General features: G+C 40.5%; 1 protein-coding gene across 1 annotated transcript in view; it reads left to right on the top strand.

Annotated features, from left to right (window-relative positions):
• Positions 1-23,239, top strand: part of Cdc5l (cell division cycle 5 like) — a 44,924-nt gene that overhangs the window by 15,397 nt on the left and 6,288 nt on the right. Inside the window, exons 10-15 of the mRNA XM_003473830.5 lie at positions 3,441-3,603; positions 5,064-5,228; positions 6,545-6,625; positions 7,305-7,547; positions 10,790-10,987; positions 22,789-23,001. Coding sequence (XP_003473878.1) covers positions 3,441-3,603; positions 5,064-5,228; positions 6,545-6,625; positions 7,305-7,547; positions 10,790-10,987; positions 22,789-23,001 — 1,063 coding nt within the window. The remainder of the gene's footprint in view (positions 1-3,440; positions 3,604-5,063; positions 5,229-6,544; positions 6,626-7,304; positions 7,548-10,789; positions 10,988-22,788; positions 23,002-23,239) is intronic.

The following is a 23,239-nucleotide window of genomic DNA, read 5'->3' as shown; positions in this document are numbered from 1 at the left end:
AGATAAAATTGAAGAAATTAGACAGTTTTTTTGGTTGAATGATAACAATACAACATATTGGAACTTGTGGGACACAATGAAACCAGTCTTTTTTTTTTTTTTTTTTTTGTCTTTTTTCCCTTTTATCGGTACTGGGGATCGAACTCACGACTGCCTGCTTGTAAGGCAAGCACTTATGCCGCTGAGCTAAATCCCCAGCCCCAATGAAACCAGTCTTATGAGAGAAATTTATAGCAACAAATACTCATATCAGGAAAACAGAGCAAGTGCATATAAAGAACTTAATGTTGATCCTCAAACTTCTAAAAAAAGAAGAGCAAGGTAAGCCAAAAGCTCATAAGAGGGAGGGAATTATAAAGATCAGTGCAGAAATTAACACATTAGAGACTTAAAAAAAATACAAAGAGTAAATCAGAGTAATTCAGTAACATAGCTGGTTACAAAGTCAGCACTCAGAAATCAATAGCCTTCCTGTACACGAATAAGAAACTTACTGAGAAAGCAGGATAACACTTTTTACAATAGCATCCAAATAAATTAAATACCTAGGGATAAATCTAAGATTTTTTTGTGTGTGTGTGTGTGTTTTTCCTTTTTATTGGTACCAGGGATTGAACTCGCGACTCCCTGCTTGCAAGGCAGGCGCTTATGCCGCTGAGCTAAATCCCCGGCCCCCTAGGGATAAATCTAACAACGGATATAAAACATTTCTGCATTGAAAACCACAATATTCTGAAAAAGGAGATTTAAGAGGATAGTGGAAAATGGAGAGATATCCTTGGCTCTCCGGTAGGAAGAACCAGTATAGTGAAAATGTCCATACTTCCAAAACTGTTACACAGATTCAGTACAATCCCAATCAAAATTCCAATAGCATATCTCACAGAATTAGAGAAAACAATCCTAAAACTGACTGGAACCAGAAGAGACTTAGAGTAGCAAAGGTAATCCTGGGCAGCAAGATGACAGGGCGCATCACAATCCCTGACCTGAAATTATACTGTAAAACTACTGTGATAAGAAATGTGGTAGTGGCAAACAAAACAAAACAGAGTAGAAGCTGCAGAAACAACTCCAGACACACTGAGCCACCTTATCTTTGACAGAGGAGCCAAACACATTCACTGGAAGAAAGGTAGTCTCTTTAATAAATGGTGCTGGAAAAACTGGCTCAAAAAGACAAAAAAAAAAAAAAAACCCAAATGCTGAAGGGGCTGTGGGGAAGAAGGAACCCTTTTCCACTGTTGGTGGGAATGCAGACTGGTGCAACCACTGTGGAAATCAAGTGTGGTGTGGAGATTCCTCAAAAAACTAGGTCCTATTTGACCCAACTATTCCCCTTCTGGGTATTTTCCCAAGAGAAAAACATCATACCACAGCAATATGTGTGCACCCATGTTTATATAGCAGCGCAATTTGTTAATAGGTAGGTCTTGAAAATAGCCTCAATGCCCATCGACTGAGAAATGGATAAAAGATGTGGTATTTTTATGCAATGGAGTACTACTCAGACATAAAGAAGGATAAACAGGAGACTTTTATAGGTAAAAGGATGCACCTTGAGAACATACTCATAAGTGAAATAACACGTGTTAACATACTATCTCATTAGTGTAAAAAGCTGAAAGAAACATGTCTAAAAAAATTGCATATACATGCACTATAACAGTGCTATCTTAAGGTCCTTGAATGGTTTTCCAGGGCCTTGAACTTGACAATTTACATTGACCCCAATGAATTCTTTTTCACCAGATATTATGTCACTAAAAGCAAGCTATCCTGGATAATAATGAAGCCCATAATTGAATCTTCTTGGAAGACTATAAAAGGAAATTTACTAATTGATGGCCTTTTAAGATGGCAAAGCTCAGAAGATCTAGAAAGGTCCAAGGACTGCAGGGAGAAACACTTGTCCCATGTCATTGCTGCCCACTGTCATCGCTGTAGCCTCGTGGAAGCATGGACCAAGCTTGTTCAGGAAGTTAGGAAGAAGCATGCATGGGCGGACAATGCTTACTCAGACACAAGTTAATGCATAGGACAGCACTGCCCAGGCCTTCAGGTAGACTCAGCAAGGAGCTCTCAGATGGACTTTTGTTACATAATGTCTAATAAACGGAAACTTAATTGCTGATGAAACTTAATTGCTAAAAAAAAAAAAAAAACAAAAAACAAAAACACAGACCGTGTATTGGAATTTATCTTTAAGTGCTCCTGCAGGTCTAGTGTAGCAGGGCTTTATATACCAGAATCAAGCAGCACTGGTAGCCACCTCTTGCATAACTTTTGGTAGCCAGTGTTGAATCCCTGTCATGCTTAGCAGGTGTTCCCCAATCTACGTGCGTTGCCCTTGTAACCTTTAGGACAAAGCTGAGGGTAGAGATCGTGTCTCACATGATAGCACCCTACTTGTTGGGAACAGCTATCTAGTAGCACCACTAGTGTGGAACGCAGCCACTGTGTAGGAAGTAAGCAACCACCACCACTACGGCTGGCTGCTGAAAATACAAGTTGTTGGAAATTCTGGACTTTATTGTTGGAGGGTCTCCTGGCCCTCTGCCTGTTCATACTCGATGCGATTGTGTACTTTGATGATAGTGGCAGGAATGACTGGACACGACAGGGAGAAGAAAGTCAGGAAGAGCACACTGAACTCGTCTGGTGTGACTACATTTCTGGCTTTCCTGCCACTGGCTATTCTTCCACACCCTCCTGTATCAGGAGACATAAGAGAGGACTGAAATGTGATTGGTGGACCTCTTTTAGTAAAGCCAGATGATGTTAAATGTAATGACTATTAGAAGTCAATAAAATAGTATGTGTCAGTACTACATTAGCTAAACCAGACCTTTATTTTTTACTTAATTTAAAGAAAAATTTTTTGAGACAGGATTTTGTTATGTATTCCAGGTGTGTGCCACCATGCCTGGCTCTGAAACCTTTGCTTTTTAAACAATTATTATTTTAGCTGGGCGTGGTGGCTCACACCTATAATCCCAGCACTTGGGAGGCTGAGGCAGGAGGATTGTTGCGAGTTTGAGACCAGCCTGGGCTACAAAGTGAGCTCAAGGCCAGCCTGAACTGCATAGTGAGACCCTGTCTCAAAAAGACAAAAAAAAAAAAAAATTATTATTATTTTGCCATGCTGGGGAATAAACTCAAGCCATTTTTTTTTTCTCCTTTTTTCTTTCTTGGTACCAGGAATTGAACTCAGGGCCTTGTGTTTGTCAGGCAGGTGCTATACCAATGAGCTAATTCCTGGTCCTCAAATCATTGTTTTTAATTAGAGAACTAACTTAAAATTAGAAAATTAGAATTTTTAGAATCTTTGTTTTTTCCTTATGTTCTGCTTTCTCTGTGAAATAATGTATATGAAAGACAATTGAAAGCACAATCCAAGTATAAATGACACTTATTAATTGGGATTTCTGTTATTGTAGGACTCCTTCTAATGGAACAGAAGGGCTGACTCCCCGGAGTGGAACAACCCCCAAGCCAGTGGTTAACTCTACCCCTGGCAGAACTCCACTTAGAGATAAATTAAACATTAATCCTGAGGACGGGATGGCAGACTACAGTGATCCCTCTTATGTGAAGCAGATGGTAAATGTCAATTTCCTTTTAATACTCTTTATTTTTTTTCTTTCTTTTCTTGTTCTGGGGTTACATGCTAAGCAGGCACTCTTACAGCTGAGCTGTGTCTCCAGTCCTTTAGTATCTTATGTGTACCAAATTACAAATTCTCCCCGTCAGTACATATGTGTACATCTTTTGATGCCAGCAAAGGAAAATGGTTTGTAGGGGCTGAGGAGAGGGGAGCCTTTGGGTTATGAGCCATTTTTTCACTCTCAGTATGTTTGTAAATATTAATAATGTTGAAAGTAATGCTGTCTTAATTTATTAAGACTTAAAGGATTTTTTGTTGTTGTTGTGATAAGTTTCATATGTCTCATAAATTAGATTTTTGAGCCTGAGTTGTTCTGGTTGCGTCACATGTTTAGGACAGCCCAAGCCAAGTTGTTTTGTTATTGTTGATTTCAGTGACCTGTTTTTGTATATTTTAAAGTGACATGGAAAACTAATTCTTTGGGGTTTTTTTTTGGTACCGGGGATCGAACTCTCGACCTCACACTGACCAGGCCAGTGCTTGAGCCACTGAGCTAAATCCCCGGCTTGGAAAACTAATTCTTTTTTTTTTGAAAACTAATTCTTAAAAACTGCAGTTTTTGCCTCTGCTTATATTACAGCTTTTATTACTTCACTGTGGTACCTTATCTGATGCCATGGAAAATCCTTGTGAAGTTTTAAGTGAATTCCAATGACCCTGACCTATCTTCAGTTTATAACTTAATTTTAACTTAATGTATGGATTTATTTAATGTATAATTATTTTAATGCCTCAATTAATACCAACTAATGCCAACTCCTGTATGACCAAATAAAGAAATTGGGAACTGCTGGGTTCAAAACATGCACCTGGACATCTAAGGGCACCTGCAGTTGAATAAGTATGTCCGACATCTCAGCGACTTTCACATTATAGGGAGACGGGGAAACTAGGCCGGGCAGGTGCGCCAAGGATGTGCTGGCAGGAGCTGTGGCGGTTTCTTTGGAAACTTAGGACACTACTTTTCATGTAACTGTGATTTAGTTAAGTCCACTTCCATTGTAAGTGGACATGCACATAGACTTTGGCATCCTTCAGGTTTGGCTTTATTAGTAGAATGGACAGGTTAGCTTTTATTTGCTGTTAAATTTCAATGTCAGATGTATTCCTTCTCTGAAAATTCAAATGACCTTTTTTTTCTTGGCCATTGTAGGGGTGCTTCCTAAACTTTGTTGGACTATCCCAGGGTGTCTTCATTGACCACAAGTCACCTTTTGATTGGTCTTCTTGTGGAGAATGCAGGGAAGTAGAAAATTAGAAAACAGAACCAAAGACTTAGCTCTGCAGTCAAAGTCATTATTCTGGAGTTAATATTAGACTAGTGTTTTTTTAGAAACACCGGAATACTGGTTGACTCCTTTTGTGTGCATTGAGAAGAACCAATTGTTTCCTGCAGGAAAGAGAATCTCGTGAACATCTCCGTTTAGGGTTGATGGGCCTTCCTGCCCCCAAGAACGATTTTGAAATTGTTCTGCCAGAAAATGCTGAGAAGGAACTGGAAGAACGTGAAGTGGATGATACGTACATTGAAGACGCTGCTGATGTGGACGCTCGCAAGCAGGTGGGTGTGGGGTGAGAAGAATGTTTGCAGCCGGGGGTCAGAAGGTTTGAAGAAAGGCATTAATGTCCCTGCTTAGGAGTATTTTCAACATTTAAAGTAATTATCCTAAATTAGGTTACATCATTAAAACTACATGCTGGCATCATTGATAGTATACTCACAGTATGTATATGTGTATGGAAATTTACTCTGTTAAATTTATTGTGCATTGGTAAAATACTTAGAGGTAGTTGTTTAGATATTGCTTTAGTTCTCATGAAGAAAAGATGTTAAAAACATGTATCTTGGGCTAGTGGAGTAAATAGTTTAAGTGAAAATTTAATAAAACACTAGATTTAGAAGTTTGCACAAATGTGTCAGAGAACATTAGTAACATACAGTACTAATGTGTTATGGTTACTCTCTCATTTGTATGTAACAGCCAAGTGATATATCATTAGCTCCAGTTTTGAAATGAACAGAGAGGCTTAGATGGATTAGGTTCACTTTCTCAAGTCTTGTGTCTGCAAAGTCCTGAATCCTGAATCAGAAATGAGTTTATGACTCAGGATGATTTTAGGAAGCTTTCATCTTGGCGGGGCTTGTGTGAGTGACATCAGTGGAGATCCTTGTCCAAGGGAGCCATGTACCTCAGCATGCTTCATGGTGGCAAGATGTGGATATACTTTTTGTATTTTGTATTCTCAGCTAGTATGAATTACTTGTACTTTTTCAGAAATGGCATGGAGTTTTAATGTGTTACTACATTGTTTATACCACAACAATAAGGAAAGATTGGCTGACTGTTAAAAGTCTAGCTTTGGGATGAAAGGGCAGGTCCATGTTGTGGAGTCCCTTGAATTTCAGATTGCCATTTAGATAGAAAAGTAATTCTCTGATGGATGGAGGCCAGTCATTAGGGAAGTGCTGTGGTAGATGCTGCAAGCTCTCAGGTTCTATTGTAGTAACAATGAATAGACTGAGGGATTTCTGTCCTGCCTTAAGCATTACCTTTCTCCAAACTGACAAAGATTTCTGCAGCTCTGTGTTCTAAACATTCCTCCCCCTACCAAAAAAAATGAATTTTAGCTGGGCATGGTGGTGCATGCCTGTAATCCCAGCACTTGGGAGGCTGAGGCAGGAAGAACACTGAGTTTGAGGTCAGCATGGGCTACATAGTAAACTCAAGGCCAGCCTCAACTACACAGCAAGGAGCCACCCCCCAAAAAAGAAAGTGGTTTTTGTTGGTAGAACATTCCTGATTGCAATAGACTGAAGTACTTTTAATTTTATTGAGAAGTATCAAATACAGTAATTGATGTCAAATCGTTTTTTAGGCCATACGTGAGGCAGAGCGTGTAAAGGAGATGAAACGAATGCACAAAGCTGTCCAGAAAGATTTGCCAAGACCTTCTGAAGTAAGTATTGAAATTTCTGGTTTAGGAAGTTTTGTTTCATTTCTTTTCCCTCCCTCTCTTCTGTCTGTCTTTCCTTCCTCCCATGTTTAGTACTAGGGATTGAATGTACAGCCTCTGTACTGAGCTACTTTCCTAACCCTTCTGAACATTGACATCCCTAAGTAGCCACATTGCCCAGGCTGGTCTCAAACCTGTGATCCTCCTGCCTCAGCCTCTCTAGCATGCCACTCAGGCATGTACCACCACACCTGGCTTTTAAGTTCTTTTTTATATAGTTAATACCTCTTACATTACTCATGAAGACTATAAAAGGACTATAAAAGGAAAGTGGACTGGGGCTGGAGGTTTAGCTTAGCGGCATAAGTGCCTGCCTTGGAAGCAGGCAGTCGTGAGTTCAATCCCCGGTACCGATAAAAAGGAAAAAGACAAAAAAAAAAAAAAAACCCCAAAAAAACAAAGGAAAGGGGACCAAGGAGGGGGCCAAAAGAATTAAGATGCGTTATGTGCTTGCACCAACTCCCCATGATGAATGTAATCATTATGGGCTGATCCTTACAGCAGTTTAAAAGGAAAATAAAATAACTTTTAAAAATGTAAAATTGCTATTTAATTCATGCTGTAAAAGCAGTAGTAGTGGTAGGTGGTATATTTGTTAATTGTACTTGTTTTAAAATTTTAGGTAAATGAAACTATTCTAAGACCGTTAAATGTAGAACCACCTCTAACAGATTTACAGAAAAGTGAAGAATTAATAAAAAAAGAAATGATTACAATGCTTCATTATGACCTTCTACATCACCCCTACGAACCTGCTGGAAATAAGAAAGGAAAAACTGTAGGATTTGGTACCAATAACTCAGAGCACATCACCTATCTGGAACATAATCCTTATGAAAAGTTCTCTAAAGAAGAGCTGAAGAAGGTATGATTGAACACAGGTATTTTTGTTACGAGATTTAAATGTTTGTTAGGTGCTGTGTGTGTTGTGGGCAAGCATGAATGTGTTTTCGTGGATAAGCACTCATGAGCAACACAAGCATGTGGTTGAGAGAGAAGTGTTCATATTAAGTGTGTGAAAAGACAGGCTTTAAATAATTTCACGGCCGCATTTATCCGGTATCCTGGTTTTGGTGGCAAGGTCTTTTGGGTTAATGTGCATCGTTGCTTTGGTGGACAGTTGCAGCAATTGCCATTTTCTGTGTTCAGCTCTGCTGTCTCAGAATAGAACTGAGTGCCTTTAATGCTTAAAGCTCACTCACTTAGCCTATAAGAAAACCGAGAGGCTGGGGATATAGCGCAGCACCTGCTTGCGAGGTCCTAAGTTTGATTCCTGATACCAAACAAAATCAAGAATTTATAGATACTCTTGGATTTATGATGGATTATGTCCTAATAACCCACTGTAAGTTGAAAATAGTATTTTATAAATGCATTTTCTCCCCGTAGCCCTCCATGCCTCGTGGCAGTGCTGCAGTCTCTAGCAGGACCACAGTGCAGGCAGGAGCTACTGCCCAGCTTTTCACGAGAGCTCTTGTGCTGCCTGTTGATAGCCTGTGAACAGGGCAGAATTCAAAATATTGGATGCATAGTACCTTTATACCATTGTAATATTGAAAAGTCAAAGTATCCGTTGGTGACTGTCAGCATTAAAAGTATTAACACATTAAACCACTCACCAGTTCAAAGAAAGAAAATACTTTCTACAGAATTTACTTCTTTCACATAATTTCCTTTTATGTGTAATGAAGAAACAATATCTGGGGCTGGGGCATAAGTGCCTGCCTTGCAAGCCTGCAGTCGTGAGTTCGATCCCCAGTACTGATTAAAAAAAGAAACAATTTCTGTACAGTCTGTGTCGTGCTTCTTCTCCAGTACACATTTCATTCTTTCTGCTTGACAGAGCAAGCAGCTGTGATTAGAAGTCTCTGCAGTAGTATAAGGAAATAGTTTCTAGTTGGAAGCTGTTATGGTTTGAGTGTGTCTTGTAAAACTCAGATTGAAATTTAATTGCTGCATAACATTGGGAGGGGAGCACCATTAGGAAGGGATTACACTATAGGTTTTATCCCCCGCCCCACCAAGGGGTGTTAGCCCCTCTTGGTGGTGTCCTCTGCCATGGTATTTACCAGATGCAGCCAGTTATCTTGGACTTCTGGCCTCCAGATCTGTGAGAGGAGGTTTCTGAGCCAGCCAGGCCGTGGTGTCCTTCTGCTGTGTGCAGCCCTGGGGAGGCCCAGACGCCTTGCATGCCGGCAGGCACCGCAGGCTTCTTCCTCCGGTCTTCTCTCCTGCTTGAGCTCCCTTTTCCCACACCCTCAGATTCTTTCTGTCTGAGCTCCTTATTGCACAAGTCATTCATGTTTATTAGAGGATTTTGAGACAGTGAAGAGAGGAAGGAGGTTTAGATTTATATTTCAACATTTTGCCCTGGATTTCTGGGCACCTTTGAGCCTTCTTTTTTAGTGGGTGGGATAGGGAAACTGACGAGCGCTGAGTGCCTGCCCTGGCAGGCCAGTTAATCACCGGGTGGGACCAGGCTCTGAAGTCAGTACTGCATAGTGCCCTCCTTTTAGAGTGAAAATAGGAGAAGAAGGAGTTTAGGAAATAAATCTTCTCAAATTTATTGTGTGCATGGCAATGTGAAACAAGGATCCCATTGTTGCTCCTAGAGATTTTGAGGAGAGACATTCTAATACAGGTTTTGAGGATAATAATTCTAAGTGCTGCTTTGGGATTATATAAAACAAATAATGTTAAATATCGTCAGTGTTCTGTTTTGTTTGTATTCATCTTTGTTCCCAAAAGAATTTGAAGCAGATTCCTTATTCTTATTCTCTAAAGATAACTTAGCTACATTCTCTCCTGAGGACAAGAGCTGAACTTAAACATTTTTACTGTATATAATTTTCGAATGAAATGCTGTTTCTCTTTTAATCGAGTTTTGAATTTTCATGAAGTATGTTAAAATAGATTTGTTTAATTTCTCGATAGGTATTGCTTAAAGCTATCTATTCTTTATTTTCTATTGAAATGACTTTTATTAACATTTTTGGTTGGTTGTTGGTTATTTCTCTTGTTTATGGTTTTTTTTCACCCCTGCTTTTTGAGACAGGGTTTCACTGTGTAGTTCAGGCTGCCTTGAACTCACTGTGTAGCCCAGGCTGGCCTTAAACTCTTGTTTGTGTATTTTTGACATGTTTATTTTTCAGTGTTACTAGAAGGACTGAAAGCTTTCTCTAAGGCATGGAGGTGGTTGCCAGTTTTTCTGGAACCATGATGAGAGAGGGCTATGTGATTTCTCGTGGAACTCTGTCTGGTGTTGGGCTATGCTCTTAAATATGTTATTGTTTATTTAATACTAATGAACATGTCAGGGAAGCATCTCATTTTTCAGCTGAGAAATGGGCTCAGAGAAATTAAGCCATTCAGACAGCCATCTGTATGGTAAAGCTGTGATTAAAACTGAGGTTCTTTAGGAGTGAATGGAACCTGCCATGTGGTCCATTATTATCTAGTTTGTGCTCGTACTCTTGTTGTCTGGCAACCTCAGGGACATTCCTTCAAAATGGGAAACAGGCTGTGTGAAGAAGAGGCCGGGTCCCTTTCCCTGCCGTGCGGTTGTAAGCGCAGGTTGGCTGGTGGAGCCGTTGGAGTCCAGCCCAGTTGCGGTGCTGCTGCTGCCTTGCTCGTGTCCTGCCTTGCCTGCTCACTTGTTCCAGTGGTGTGGTCTGGAATAAACTGTTTAATCCGGCTGAGCTTTAGTTTTACTGACTTTGAGATGAGGTTGCCATATTGGTTCCTTTTTAAGATGGTTATGATCTGTGGAGATAGTGGAAGTAAACTTTTAAGTACATAGTATATAAATGAGACATATTGTAGCTGCTGTTACAGTGAGCAGAAGCAAAATGTGTTTATACTCTTGGAGAAACAAGTATGCTTGTCTTTTTAAAATTAGTCCGCACTAGTTGTGTCATAGGCTTTTGAATCCACTTGACTTAGCTCTCTCTACCCTCTAAGCCCTCCCTCTAAGCCCTTACAAGAAGAAACAACCAACCAGAACTGTTAACCTTTGGCCGAGGAGGACAGAAACTAAGCTTTTGAAGCCCTCTGCTGATGGCAACGATTTGTTATGCTTACCCTTACTGAATTTGTTATTGTGAACAGGCCCAGGACATTCTGGTGCAGGAGATGGAAGTGGTCAAACAAGGAATGAGTCACGGAGAACTCTCCAGTGAAGCCTATAACCAGGTGTGGGAAGAATGCTACAGTCAAGTTTTGTATCTTCCTGGACAGAGCCGCTATACACGGGCCAACCTAGCTAGCAAAAAGGACAGGATTGAATCGCTTGAAAAGAGGCTGGAGGTTGGTATTCTTCTACAGTCCTAATTCACATGTGCCTTCATTGACATTATGAACCAAGTAATACACTGGCAACATCTTCAGTAAAATAGATCTCAATTGGTTATTGCCTTTGAGGTCTTGAGGAAAGGTAGACTCAAGTGCTTGCTTTACCTCAGCCTTTGTTAATCAGTTTCAGAATTGCTGGCCTTCCAAAGAGTGCCCTGCAGGTTGGACCCGTCCTACATGGGAGCAAGGAGCCTTAGAGCCAATACTGCACAGCAGTCTGTTTAAGGAAGACACTCAGTGGGACCACAGGGTTTCCTTTCTGTAGATGGAGAGCACATGTTCAAGTTTTAATACTTGTCTATGCTCTGACTCCAGTAGGCTTGAGTTAGAAAGGGTGGAGTGGGTTACCAGACTATAGCTTCTGTGATTTTCCACGTCTGTGAAAATGTTGCCACATTCTAGATGCAGTTTCATGGCATGTGGTTTCTTAATATAGTCTGCATGTTTTGAATACCAGAATCTGTGTCGGCATCTTGCCAGTGACATGTAAATTGTGGTTCACAGACCACCAGGCTGCCTTGTGGATTCTTAATGGTGGTCTTTAGGGATGTTTCTCCTGCCAGGATGTGATGGGAAGAAGGGATACTTCCCACAGTTGTATGTGGAAAGTAACTTCAGTTTTCTCTGTTACGTTCTTACCAGTTTTTCTTTGCAGAAAGGAGGTTTGAAAATATTTATATTAAGGTTTAATTCAATACAGTAAATCACCTGGGGTGGTTGGGGCTGCGAGAAGCAAGCAGGGTGAAGCAGTGTCTTTTCACTTGAGTTATTCCAAGTGTTAATTTAAGCTCTAAGACTGCATTATAGGCACCTGATGGTTAATACCTGCAAGCCTCAGTTTTCAGTTAGTGGGAGATCAGTGCTTCCAGAATAATTCTCATCTTGGTAGAACCTTAAATTGAGGGCTGCTGCTCATGCTGGCTGTATTAGTAACTTCCAGCAGGGTGTGCTGTTGCTCTGTGTTTTATTCTGGGTTAAAGTTGGGGGAGGAGAGAGCATTGATGGCTAAGGTTTAAGTTATACTTAGTGTTGTGAAGACTTCATTTCTTATAAATGCTAGTTAGCAATGTAATTCTGATCTAAGGTCAGCATAGTAATTGATTAGAAAGCTATTTGGAAAATTTCCTTGTAACATGTATGTGTAAATACTCACTTAGTTTGAAAATCTTCTCATTTGAGGTGGGTAAACTCTCTGTCACAAATAGCAAGGACATTTTGTGCTGTTTCAAATAAAAAATTTTTTTTCTCTAAATCTCATTTACTTTGTTGAGGCACTAACTTTCACAACAGCAAATAAATGTGTCACAAAGTGAGTGGTGCCATAAAGTACAGTAATTTTTATTTCTGTGTTGAATAGGCCTTGTGAGTTTTGAAGGGAAAAATGCAGAAAGAACCACGGCTGTTCTTTTGGAGATTTATTTGGGTCGTTTATGAGCAACCATTAAAAACATGTGGTTCTCTTTGTTCAGTGCAGTACCAGGAACTGAAATCTTCCGTTGAACTATTTTTGTTGAAGGATTGGTGATTTTGGAAGAATATTCATAAAACAATCTGAAGTAATTTTTTCTCTTCTTGACTCCTGGATAACTCGCTCCATTGTTTACCCAGCTAGTTACTTTTAAGGAATACTTAATCAGATCCTTTAATTTAGTAAACTATGCTTATTTCAAATGAAAGTTCATTAAATCTTTAAGGAGAAAAGCAACTCAAAGACCCAAATAAACAAATTCCCCATTTTATTTGTATCCATCCCAGATTCAGAACAAGGTTTCTCTTAGCTTTTGAAGATTCAATTTTACTGGTTTGAAATACATAAATATTTTATTTCATTTGTGGTAATTCTTTCATCATTTCAGTTGATTGCTAAATTATAAACATTATTCAAAGTTTGTTGTGGGGAAGGAACTCCAGTTATATTGTATAAACTAAATGCTGTACTTAAATTACCCTCCCCACTCTTGGGTTCAGGGAGATGGCCTTTCTGGGCACGCACAGCACACCGTGGCTGCCAGTGTGTTTGACTTTTGCTGCCATGAACTTTGGAACAGTGAATGTAAATTGTGGCCTGATCACAGCCCATCAGGCAAGATGAAATCCAGCTCTGTCGTGGCTGATGGCCCCTAAATGGATTAAAAAAATATGCCATGGGATTTATCTTGGAGCTAGTTATTGAGCCATTTCTTGTGATTAATATTTGAAACTCAGTATACTTAAATGAAAATCCTTAAGTTGCTCATTTAAAATTAGAACCATTCTCAGATTTTATGTAGGGTGCCACAGAAGCTGTGCGCATGTGTGCATGTGCACACATGAAGTCTGTTAAACACGTATCAGCTCTGGAGTCACCCACCGGTCAGAAGTAAGTGGAAAAGACTTTTGAATTGTAACCAAGTCCATGCATTTTATTCTGCTTCAGAGGGAGAATTCACTCAGACTTGGGGATCAAACTCTTGTCCTTGTACTTGCCAGGCAGGCACTTACGCCACTGAGCTAAATCCTTAGCCCCTTTACTCAGACTCTTGCCAGACATTTGTGTGTACAGGGGCAGCAGTGATAAGCAGAAATGACAGCTCATCTCAGAGAACGGAAAGTGGTGAGAGCATGTACAGAGGGCATAGGAACGTGGCGGCAAGATCTTGTGCATCTGAACGGTTTCTGGGGGCACAGCAGGTGTTCAGTTGGAGCGCAGAGCCTTGAGCCGTGGCTGTTTGTATTGATCCTCCAAAGGAAGAAGACAAGCTTAATTTCTGTTCAATGTCTTTTTTTTCTTTCTCTTTTTAAAAGAAGGAACAACTGGAAGTTGAGTGTGGTGGTGGTTTCTGTAATCCCATCATTTGAGAAGCTGAGGCGGGGCTATTGCTAGGAGTTCAAGGCAAGCCTGCACTACAGGCTGAACTTCCTGTCTCAACCTCCGCCCCCTCCAGAGAAGGAAAACCTTTACCAACTGGTTAAAAAATAAAAGAACTTTCCTCTTATTTACTCTTTATGTTCAGAGGGTGCGAGTGAGCATGTGTTGTGTACCGGACACTCTTCTGGGCCCCGGGTACCAAGCTGGGGACAGAATGGAGTGCTCTCTGCTCTCAGGGGTGGCAGTTGTCTGCCCAGTGATGGTGCCGGATAAATGAGTCACTTCCGTATTGGGAAATGCAAATAGAATTTGAAGTGTTCTAATTTGTTTCCACTTTAAGTGGAAATAGGAAATCATCTGAAGACATAATTATTTTGAGTGAAATAATTTCCACTGGTGCAAAAGTCAAACGAAAAGTCTGAATTTAGGCCTGCCATTAAATTTAATAGTATTTGAAATAGTATCTAAATGGCTGTGTTGAGGAAGCTTGGCTGAAAAGTGGATTTTGTCATATTAGCTATAAAAATGGAAAGCTTTCCTTAGAGGTAGAAGCTGAGTCCAGCAGTAATATGTCTCCCTGCATTTTACTGGCGCAGTCAAGGTAGTCAAGAAATATTATGTAGTGTTGACTTATTGGCAATAAAGTAACTTAAAAAACACAGATAACACATTTAAAATCCTTCCCAGTGTTTCTGTAAAACTCTTTTGAGGACCCCTGACTTTCCTGAGGGTTATGTTTCAGCAAAATTGGCTGCACAACGAATCCTATTTTCTCAGTGATTTCATTATGGAGCTGGTTATTTTTACAGAGGGACAAGTTTCCATAGTGCTGGAGAGCGAAAGGAGGGTGAAGGCGAGTTGGTGGGTAGTGTGGTTGGAGGGTGCCACAGTGGTCACTGTCGCCGCCGTGCCTGCTCTTGCTCCCCTGTCTCGGAGCTGTGTTGGGAGGAGTGGTGTGCAGTGCCAGGGCGACGCTCCCAGTCTGTGGGATGCTGTCTCCAGGGCCTGCCCTCTCCATGACCCTCGACTGCGTTGGCAGAGTTCTTAATTGTCCCTGGGGAATGCTGAAAGCAGCCTGGAGGTCTCCCTAGTGCCCAGGCTGCTTGGCACTCCCAGGTGCCACTGATATTATTCTGGGAAGTTTGTGTTTCCCTTCCCAACAGTGCAGATGCGGGTGCTCCCTCAGTGTGCTCCTGTCTTGGAAGGATTGCAGTAGGTGTGCCTTGCTGTTGGCTTGCTGACCAGGAGTCTAGTCTGGTGGCTGCTTCCCCTGGTAGACTTGAGCACTGTTAACCTCCTTGCCCCTGTAGCTCATGCGTAGAGAGCAAGTTCCCTGGAAACCCTGTCCGGTGAGGCACATGGAAGCTAAAGGAAAGCCACTCACAAACTAGTTTACAGGCATGGTGATGGCCCCACGTCTTTACTTTTCAAGGGTCCCATTGCTGAAGGATGGCCAGGAAGTGGAGCTGCTGCTGCTGAATGTGTATTTCAAGTAGTCTTAACCCTGTTTCTGCAGTGCTCACCGGTTATGTTCTGGGCTCCCGAGCAAGCAGCATTTCAGTGAGGGATGCTCTTAATGTTCCTGCACTTCCCTCGCAGTCTCTCACTGAAGACAGTACTGGAGGCCCAAGGAGGGAGTGTTTATTTTGGAATTTTTTAAGCTTAGCAACCTTAACAAGCTCAGTGAGCTTGAAAGTAACAATTACACTTTTATAAGTCCCATACAGCCCCCTTTTGTAATGACCCAAAGAAACACTTACAGGTCCGCTGATTCATCTCCTGGGGACCATCAGTTTTCCATTGGTCTCTGGCCAGTCTTTTTGAGACAGTTTCTCTTCTATGCATTTAAAAAAATAACATTTGTAGACTTTTTCTAAAAATAATACCCATGCTTTGTAGAAAATTTAACAGAAGTAGAAAAAATATAGAAGAAGCCTACTATCCAGTTGTGGTCACCTCAAACATTTTTGTGCACACACAGCCTTTTATCTTTCTTTCAGCGTGTAGATGAAGGGAGGAAGTATTTAAAACTAAATTGGAATGATGATATACTTTTTCATTTATTTTTCACTACTATAGTACATAGGATTTTTTAAAAAGAAAACCTGATCACTTGCTTTCATTTAGTCTGTTGTAAAGATTAGCTTTGTTGTTTGAGTAATTTAAACACTAGTTAAATTTTGCCCTACTTTTTAAAAAGTTGTCATGTGTAACCTTTTTTTTCCTGTAAAATTTTTGCAGAGAGATGTTTGTTTTCTCACTAGTTTCATAGCTTAAGAATGAAAGAATTAGGAACGTCAAGGTATAAGTTGAAGAAAGTAAAAGCTTTTGTCAAATGTGAAGTGAAATTGTCCTAAGTGGGAACATACAGGTTAATGTCTGTGTCAGGGAAAGAGTGATGGGCAGCTCCACCTGTGAAGGGCTCTTTTGTATGTGTCTAGCATAATTTGCTTTTCAGGGTGCTGCTTGGTAGCAGTAAGCCATTTAGTCCAGTGGTTGAACTTCTTCAGTAATGTATGTGTGTTGGGGCTGGGCAAGGAGGACATTTGTCCTGTTGGCTGAGTTGTACCCTGAGGTGTTGGGCTTACAGCAGGACACGGTGCCACAGCATCATCACTGGGTAGGGCTCTGTGGCGTAGGACAAGTCACTTTACCTATCTGGGTCTTAGACGTCTTTGTCTGTAAATTCGGTGTGGGTGATAGGTTTTATTTGATGGAACTGAGACTGAGATCCTGTGAGACTAAATGAGACAGCAACAAACAGCCCACATTAGTAAGTGGGATTTCTCTTGAATGCTAAATATTAGTTGAAACTCACTTGGATATGATGAGGTATCAAGAACTTTTAACTTAAATGAAGAGGGCCTAAGTTTCATATACTGTAAGTTTTGAGAATGTTAGTATTAATTGATTTTATATCTGTAGCTTTTAAGATTTCTTGTATACATTTTAGTGTGTTGAAATGTAAATGTTCATTATTGTTAGTTATGTTGACTTTTTTTCTTTTTGGTACCAGGGATCAAACTCATGACCTTGTGTTTGCCAGGCAGGCACTTAACGCTGCTGAGCTAAAACCCTGGCCTCTAGTTACGTTGACTTTTGAAGGTTGATAGTGTATGGCTTAGGGTTAGTATAACTGAGTAGCTTTTAGGGTAGATATTAAAAATTGAGTGAAGAAGTCTTTTTAACACAGGAATTTTCAGACCTGCCCCAGAGGTCATTGTAATGACTCCTCCTGTCTCCTCCCAGCGTCATCAGATACTAGCCACTTGTGTTGTACCTGTCTCCCCAGAGAGCAGTTTTATCATGAGTAAAATTATGATGCATGAATTATGATTTGTGAGTCTTGGCCCTCCTCACGTGTGTGTTAAATATATTCTCATCTGTCTGCTTTGGACTGAATTACCTTTTCATATTGGATGAAGTCAAGTTTGTGTCAGGTGTTGGTCTGCCTTAGATTCCTAATACATATAATAACGGTGAACTTTATTTTACTTAAGATTATTTGAAATGTTGTGCTGATGTGTTTTTAAAGCACAGTAGTGGCCTTTACACTCCCTCATCGAAAGCTGTATTTAAAAGACCTGTCTGGGGCCAGGGACTTAGCTCAGTGGTGCAAATGCCTGTCTGGCCAGCGTGAGGTCGTGAGTTCAATCCCTGGTCCCACCCCACCAAAAGTCCTACTGACCTATAAAAGACCTGTTTGTTACTCAACAGAGTATTTGGTCTCAAGGGTAATGAATGCAAGTCTGGCTGCACACTGCATCAGTGGCAATTAAGAGACAGGTGTTGAGGCAAGAAAGGTGACTGCCTTGAAAAACTACCTGGCAGGGAAGATGGAGGACTGTAGTCCAAAGTCTGTCTTACCTGGATGCTGATTTCAGGTTGGCTTCTGTAGAAGGTGGGCAGTTGCAGGCTGGTAGGTATCTATGTCTCATTCTAGTTGCCTGATAGGGAAATGCTTTTCAGTTCTGCAGCTCTCAAGAACAAAGATCAGTTCCTGACATAACTTAGAGCACCTACAAGTAAAGCATTTCAGATTTCGAGTTAGTGTAGTCTACATTTCAGGTTGGTATTGTCCTATATACAGACAGGGTTTGGTGTATTCAGGGTGGTGTGGCTGTAGGTTCATCCTGTATACAGAGTTGAGTGGCATTTAAAAAGATATTTGATAAGCTCTGAGACATACTGATTTGACAGGCACTTGGAGAATTTTTGGTAAATGATATATAAAAATAAGATATCTTTTAAAACAAACATTGTCCTTCAGAACAGTTGTTAATATCTAAAGGTTTTTATTTATTTATTTTTAAAAGGACTTTAAAAATGTGAATCTAGTTAAACAGAGCCTAGTTTTCTTCATATTTTGTATCATACGGCTTTATATTCCTGTACTTAACTGTGTATGTATGTGCTGTGTGGTGTTGGTGGGGATTTGGGACTGACTTAAGGTATTTCTGTCTCATGTATGCATGTGTATTTCATGCTTAAGATTTATTAGCTTTTAGTAGAAACTATAGCCTTTTGTTTGTTTGTTTCTCCCCTGCTTTAAAGTATATTGAGCACTCCTAGGTTTAGAATTTTACAAAGCCTGCCAGTAGCTGTCTTCACGTTTTAATAGTCAGATGGCAGACTTTAGGTCACTGAAATTGAATATTGAAAGCTGTGTTTTATGTCTTACAATGGACTTTCTATAGTTATTCAGCTAAATTAATTTTTTCTGTAATTAAATTTATGTTTATATAAACTGCTTTCCTTGTTTGCTTGAATTTTTAGCACAATATAGGTGAGCCAGAAGACTTTTAATAGGAGTGAGGCTAGATGAAGTGTAATTGTTGGCAACAAATTAAAACAACTTTGGAGTCTGAAATTCCCAGAGGGTTTGGGGATAGTAAGTGACTCAACTGTATGAGATGAGGTAATTCCCGACACAGGGACAGGGTATTAATAGTACAGAATGTGCTTTGATGACTGATGGAAGAGTGTCTTTGAACAATGGTGTTAAGCTGTTACACCAAATGGGAAATCCGAGGTCTGTGGAGGGCCATTAGTAAAGATCATGGAGGAGTGCCGTGAAGATAATTCAGTCCTCTTAACTCATGAAGATGGTAATTTATGACTAATTTTAAAAATGATTAATTTGAAATTCTGTGCTCTGAAGATCCTCGGTTGTGTACATGAATTTGCACATGACTGGGATTTGCACATGGGTGTTCTTAGGACGGTGAATTACAACCCGAGGAATGGCATGTAACCAGGCATAGTGGCACGTGCGTATCATTGCTCTTAGTTCAAGGCCAGTCTGGGCTACAGAGTTGAGTTCAAGGCCAGTCTGAACTACCTAGTGAGGCCTTGTCTCAAAAAAAGCTAAAAACAAATAGATAGTTTGGAACTTATTGGAACTGGTTCATTTGTTGTTGGGAAGGAGGACCTTTTGGTGGGTGGAGTTGCGCAAATCACTGTTAGCTGCCCATTTGATGCCTGTTTCCCATCCTGCTTGCCTGTTACAACCTTTAGGCGATTTAAGGACACCAGTAGAGTCAGGAGGCTAGGGCATTGGTGCTGGGACATTTTAAAAGCGCCACAGGTGTTCTCAAGCGTGAAGAGCACTGGTTTTAAAGATGCGCTCCAGGAATTTATGAACTGGGAGGGGGCAAATGCAAATTATTGTAGTCTTACCTAGACTGTAGTATAAAATGTATGAGGGTAGAATTTTTGCTTTTTTTAAAAGAAATCTAACTCCTTTCTCCTACCACCTTCTAGAACCTAGACATGGAGAGTACTAATTTGATTTTTTTGGGGAAACATTTTTTGCATTTTGAATCCAGAACAATTAAGGATGTAGATTGTTTCTTTTTTCTCACAGGAGGCAGTATTTTATTTGGATACGTTGTTTTCACAGTAGCCTTACTGAGATACAAGTGACCATATAGCTCACTCATTTGTATTGTGTGGTGGCTTAGCTTTCTAGAATTGTGAAGCTATCACTGCAGTCAACTGTGGCATGTTTCCGTCCTCCTGTACCTACTGGTGGTCACTATCTGTTTCCTGAGCCTGTGTAGCTCTCGGCAACCATTCATCTCCTCTCTGTACCTGTAGATTTGCTTTTTCAGGACATTTCGCAGCTGTGGAATCATATGTATTGTCTTTTGTGATGGGCTTTTTGGGCTTCTTGGACTTAGCGGTGTTTTCAAGGTTCACAACTGTTATATTTATTTTTTATGGCTGAGGGAATATTTCATTGTCTGGATAATGGCACATTTTGTTTACTCCCTTTTTTGGGGATGTTTGGGGGTATTTCCACATTTTGGCTGGTCACAAGTTTTGTATGGGCAGTTTCCACCTCTCTTGGGTGTTCCCTGGAGAAGGGTCCCTGTACTACTTGGGCATTTTGCCTCATTTGAACTCGAGGTTTAGAAAGTCTTCTTATAGGGCAGAGGAGCTCTGAGGCTGTCCTTGCTCTGATAATCTTACATTGTAGGACAGAGGTCCATTGTGTGCTGTTTGATCTGTTGGTTCTTAAAAGACATACTAAGGAACAGCTGTTTTCCCTTGTTTTATTCCCAAGAGGTTGGCACAGTCTTTTATTAAAGTTGGAATTTAAGAAGATTTTAAAGTCTTACCCTTCATCTCTCATCATCAGAGAACAAAGTGGTCGAACTCACAGTATCTGTAAAATACCAAGCTAACATTCCTTGACGGATTATTCTGTGCCAGGTTGTAGGTGTCTGAGGGCTTTCACATACGTTTTCCAGTTTCAGCTTCCTAATAACTTGTAGCAGCAGTTGCTGTTTTGTTACTGTTGGAGAAAGTGAGACCCACCAGAGGTTAAGTAACTTAACATCAGCTCAGAATAGTTAGGGAGAAGAGAGTGCCATGCGCGGCTGCCCCTGCAGTGCTTGCTGACCCGCAGGGAAGGTGTGTGATGCACGGGACTGATTCTGATTTGGGACCTAGTAGTGGAAAATGGCTCTCTATGGGACATAAGAGTTTACATAGATTTGTTGTTTGTACTGCGGGTTTAGCTCAGCGGCATAAGTGCCTGCCTTGCAAGTGCGCGGTTCTGAGTTCGATCCCTAGAACCAAAAAAAAGAGATTTGTTCTTTGCATTGCTGAAGAAACACTTAACTTTTATAAAGTACTAAAGAAACGCTTAACTTTTATAAAGTGCTAAAGTAATGGTTTTAAAGGAACTTCAATTTTATATCCGTTTCATCTTGCTAAGGCACATTCTTTGTATACAGTGCCCCTCTGCCCCAAAGTTTACGTGACTTTGACTTAAATGAACTAAGCTGGATACATATGAAGTATACCTTTTGCAGTAGAAGCATATTGTACTTTACATTTTGATGGGCATTTACTTTTTTTTTGCATTCTTATGAAGTCTAATGATAGGTGTTGAACTTCTATTTTGAAATTGGATGTTACACATTAAAGTGGACATTTCAGAGTTAGGGTAAGCTGTATATTTATTTGGGGGATTATATTTCTCTACACATGTGTGAAACATCGTAGGTATAGTTTTATGTTATCATTTTGTATTTGACGATTTTCTCCATGGTACCATTTTTCTTTATTTACATAGTACTACCCTACATTTAGTATGGTGCAAAAAAAAAAAGTATTTACATTATCACACTGTCTGCCTTGTTATTGAGTGCTCTCAGGTACATTATTTTGTATTGGCATACATTACAGAGTATACACAAGCGCCTGCCTAGCAAGTGCAAGGTTCAGAGTTCAGTACCAAAAATAAACAAAAACAACAACCCTAAAAGTCCGCAGACACTACAGAGTTTCATTTGGGTATACATTATCTTACCCAGTTGTAGTTGCTTATAGAAATCACTTGAAGGAATCAGTTTTTTTGCGGGGGGGGGGGGCGGGTGCTCACAGACACAAAGAAATGAACAGTTCATAATTATTCCTAAAGCGTTGGCCATATAATCCTAGAACAAGCCTTTGCAGGTCACTTTAAACTGGGAAGTGGTTGTGTAGCGGGGAGTGGAACACAGCACTCAGTTGCCCCCAGCCTCCTCTGTGGGGCTGTGTCCTGCTGCAGGAGTTCACATGCTCCGATATGGTGAACTCGTTCTTCTGTGGTTTCTCTTGTTCTTTAAGAGAATTCATATACTGTAAAATTCTTTTCCTGGAGCTTTAGAGTGGTTTGAGAAGGCAGCTGTTCTGTGTTCATGGTATATATTTAATGGGAAAACCAGCATTTCTCTTAATTTTGTTATCTTTTTACTCCTCAGTGTTTAAAAAAAATACCAAATGTGATACAGATTTTCTCTTCTCTTTATGGGTTTTATGCCATATTTAGGATCTAATAATCAGGTAGATTGAGGGAGTTATGTTTGGTCTGAAGTGTCATATTTTAATCAGAATAGTGTTCACTTACTAAAAATGAACCGATATAGAACTTTTTTTTTTTTGTCTTTTTCCTTTTTATCGGTACCAGGGATCGAACTCACGACCGCCTGCTTGCACGGCAGGCACTTATGCCGCTGAGCTAAATCCCCAGCCCACCGATACAGAACATAAAAGTGCATTTTTAGATAAACGATAATAAGGTGTTTCTGCCAGTCCAGAATCTCTGCAGATGAAGGGTAGTAGAAATTATTTTCAGAAAATAGATAAAAGTTTTTCCTACAGTGAATCTCAAGCCTGCTTGGTTGTTGAATCATTCATGAAGTTTTATGGATTGTTTGTGACTGACTTGTAAAAAAACCAACCCAGTGCATTCAGGGTAAACCCTTCTTAGAAGAAGTTGTGTTTCAGTAGCTGTGTTGTAGGGAGCTCTGGTTTGTTTTTGCTTTGAAGCACTAAGATGGACCAGAGGTGCCTTCTTAGCCCTTGTATTGAATAATCTGCTGTCTTTACAGCTGTTGATATAACCTCTTCCCAGATAAATAGGGGTCACATGACGACAGAAGCCAAGAGGGCGGCTAAGATGGAAAAAAAGATGAAAATTTTGCTTGGAGGCTACCAGTCCCGTGCCATGGGGCTCATGAAGCAGCTGAATGACCTATGGGACCAAATTGAGCAGGCGCACTTGGAGCTGCGCACTTTTGAAGAACTCAAGAAACATGAAGATTCTGCCATTCCCCGGAGGCTGGAGGTAATGTGGGGTTTTGCTGTTCAGCCTTACTTGGCAGGAGAGCTCGTAGAAGCATGATCCTCCCCTTGTCCCTCTCCGACCATCTCGGAAGTGGGTCTGGCAGGCTTTTTCCAGTGAGAGCATCACGTGACTTTCTAACCCAGCCACCTGTGAGTCTTGGTGGACAAATGATGGTGACAGGCCTTCCGTGCACCTGCTTTCATATTGTTGCAGGATACACTGGTGGGGTAGAGTGGGC

This window comes from Cavia porcellus, unplaced genomic scaffold, assembly GCF_034190915.1.
Source record: "Cavia porcellus strain 051 isolate PalLab524CR breed Dunkin Hartley unplaced genomic scaffold, mCavPor4.1 scaffold_28, whole genome shotgun sequence".
In the NCBI taxonomy this organism is placed as follows: Eukaryota; Metazoa; Chordata; class Mammalia; order Rodentia; family Caviidae; genus Cavia; species Cavia porcellus.
The sequence above is the reverse complement of the archived record's forward strand: the minus strand, read 5'-3'. Positions and strand labels throughout refer to the sequence as shown.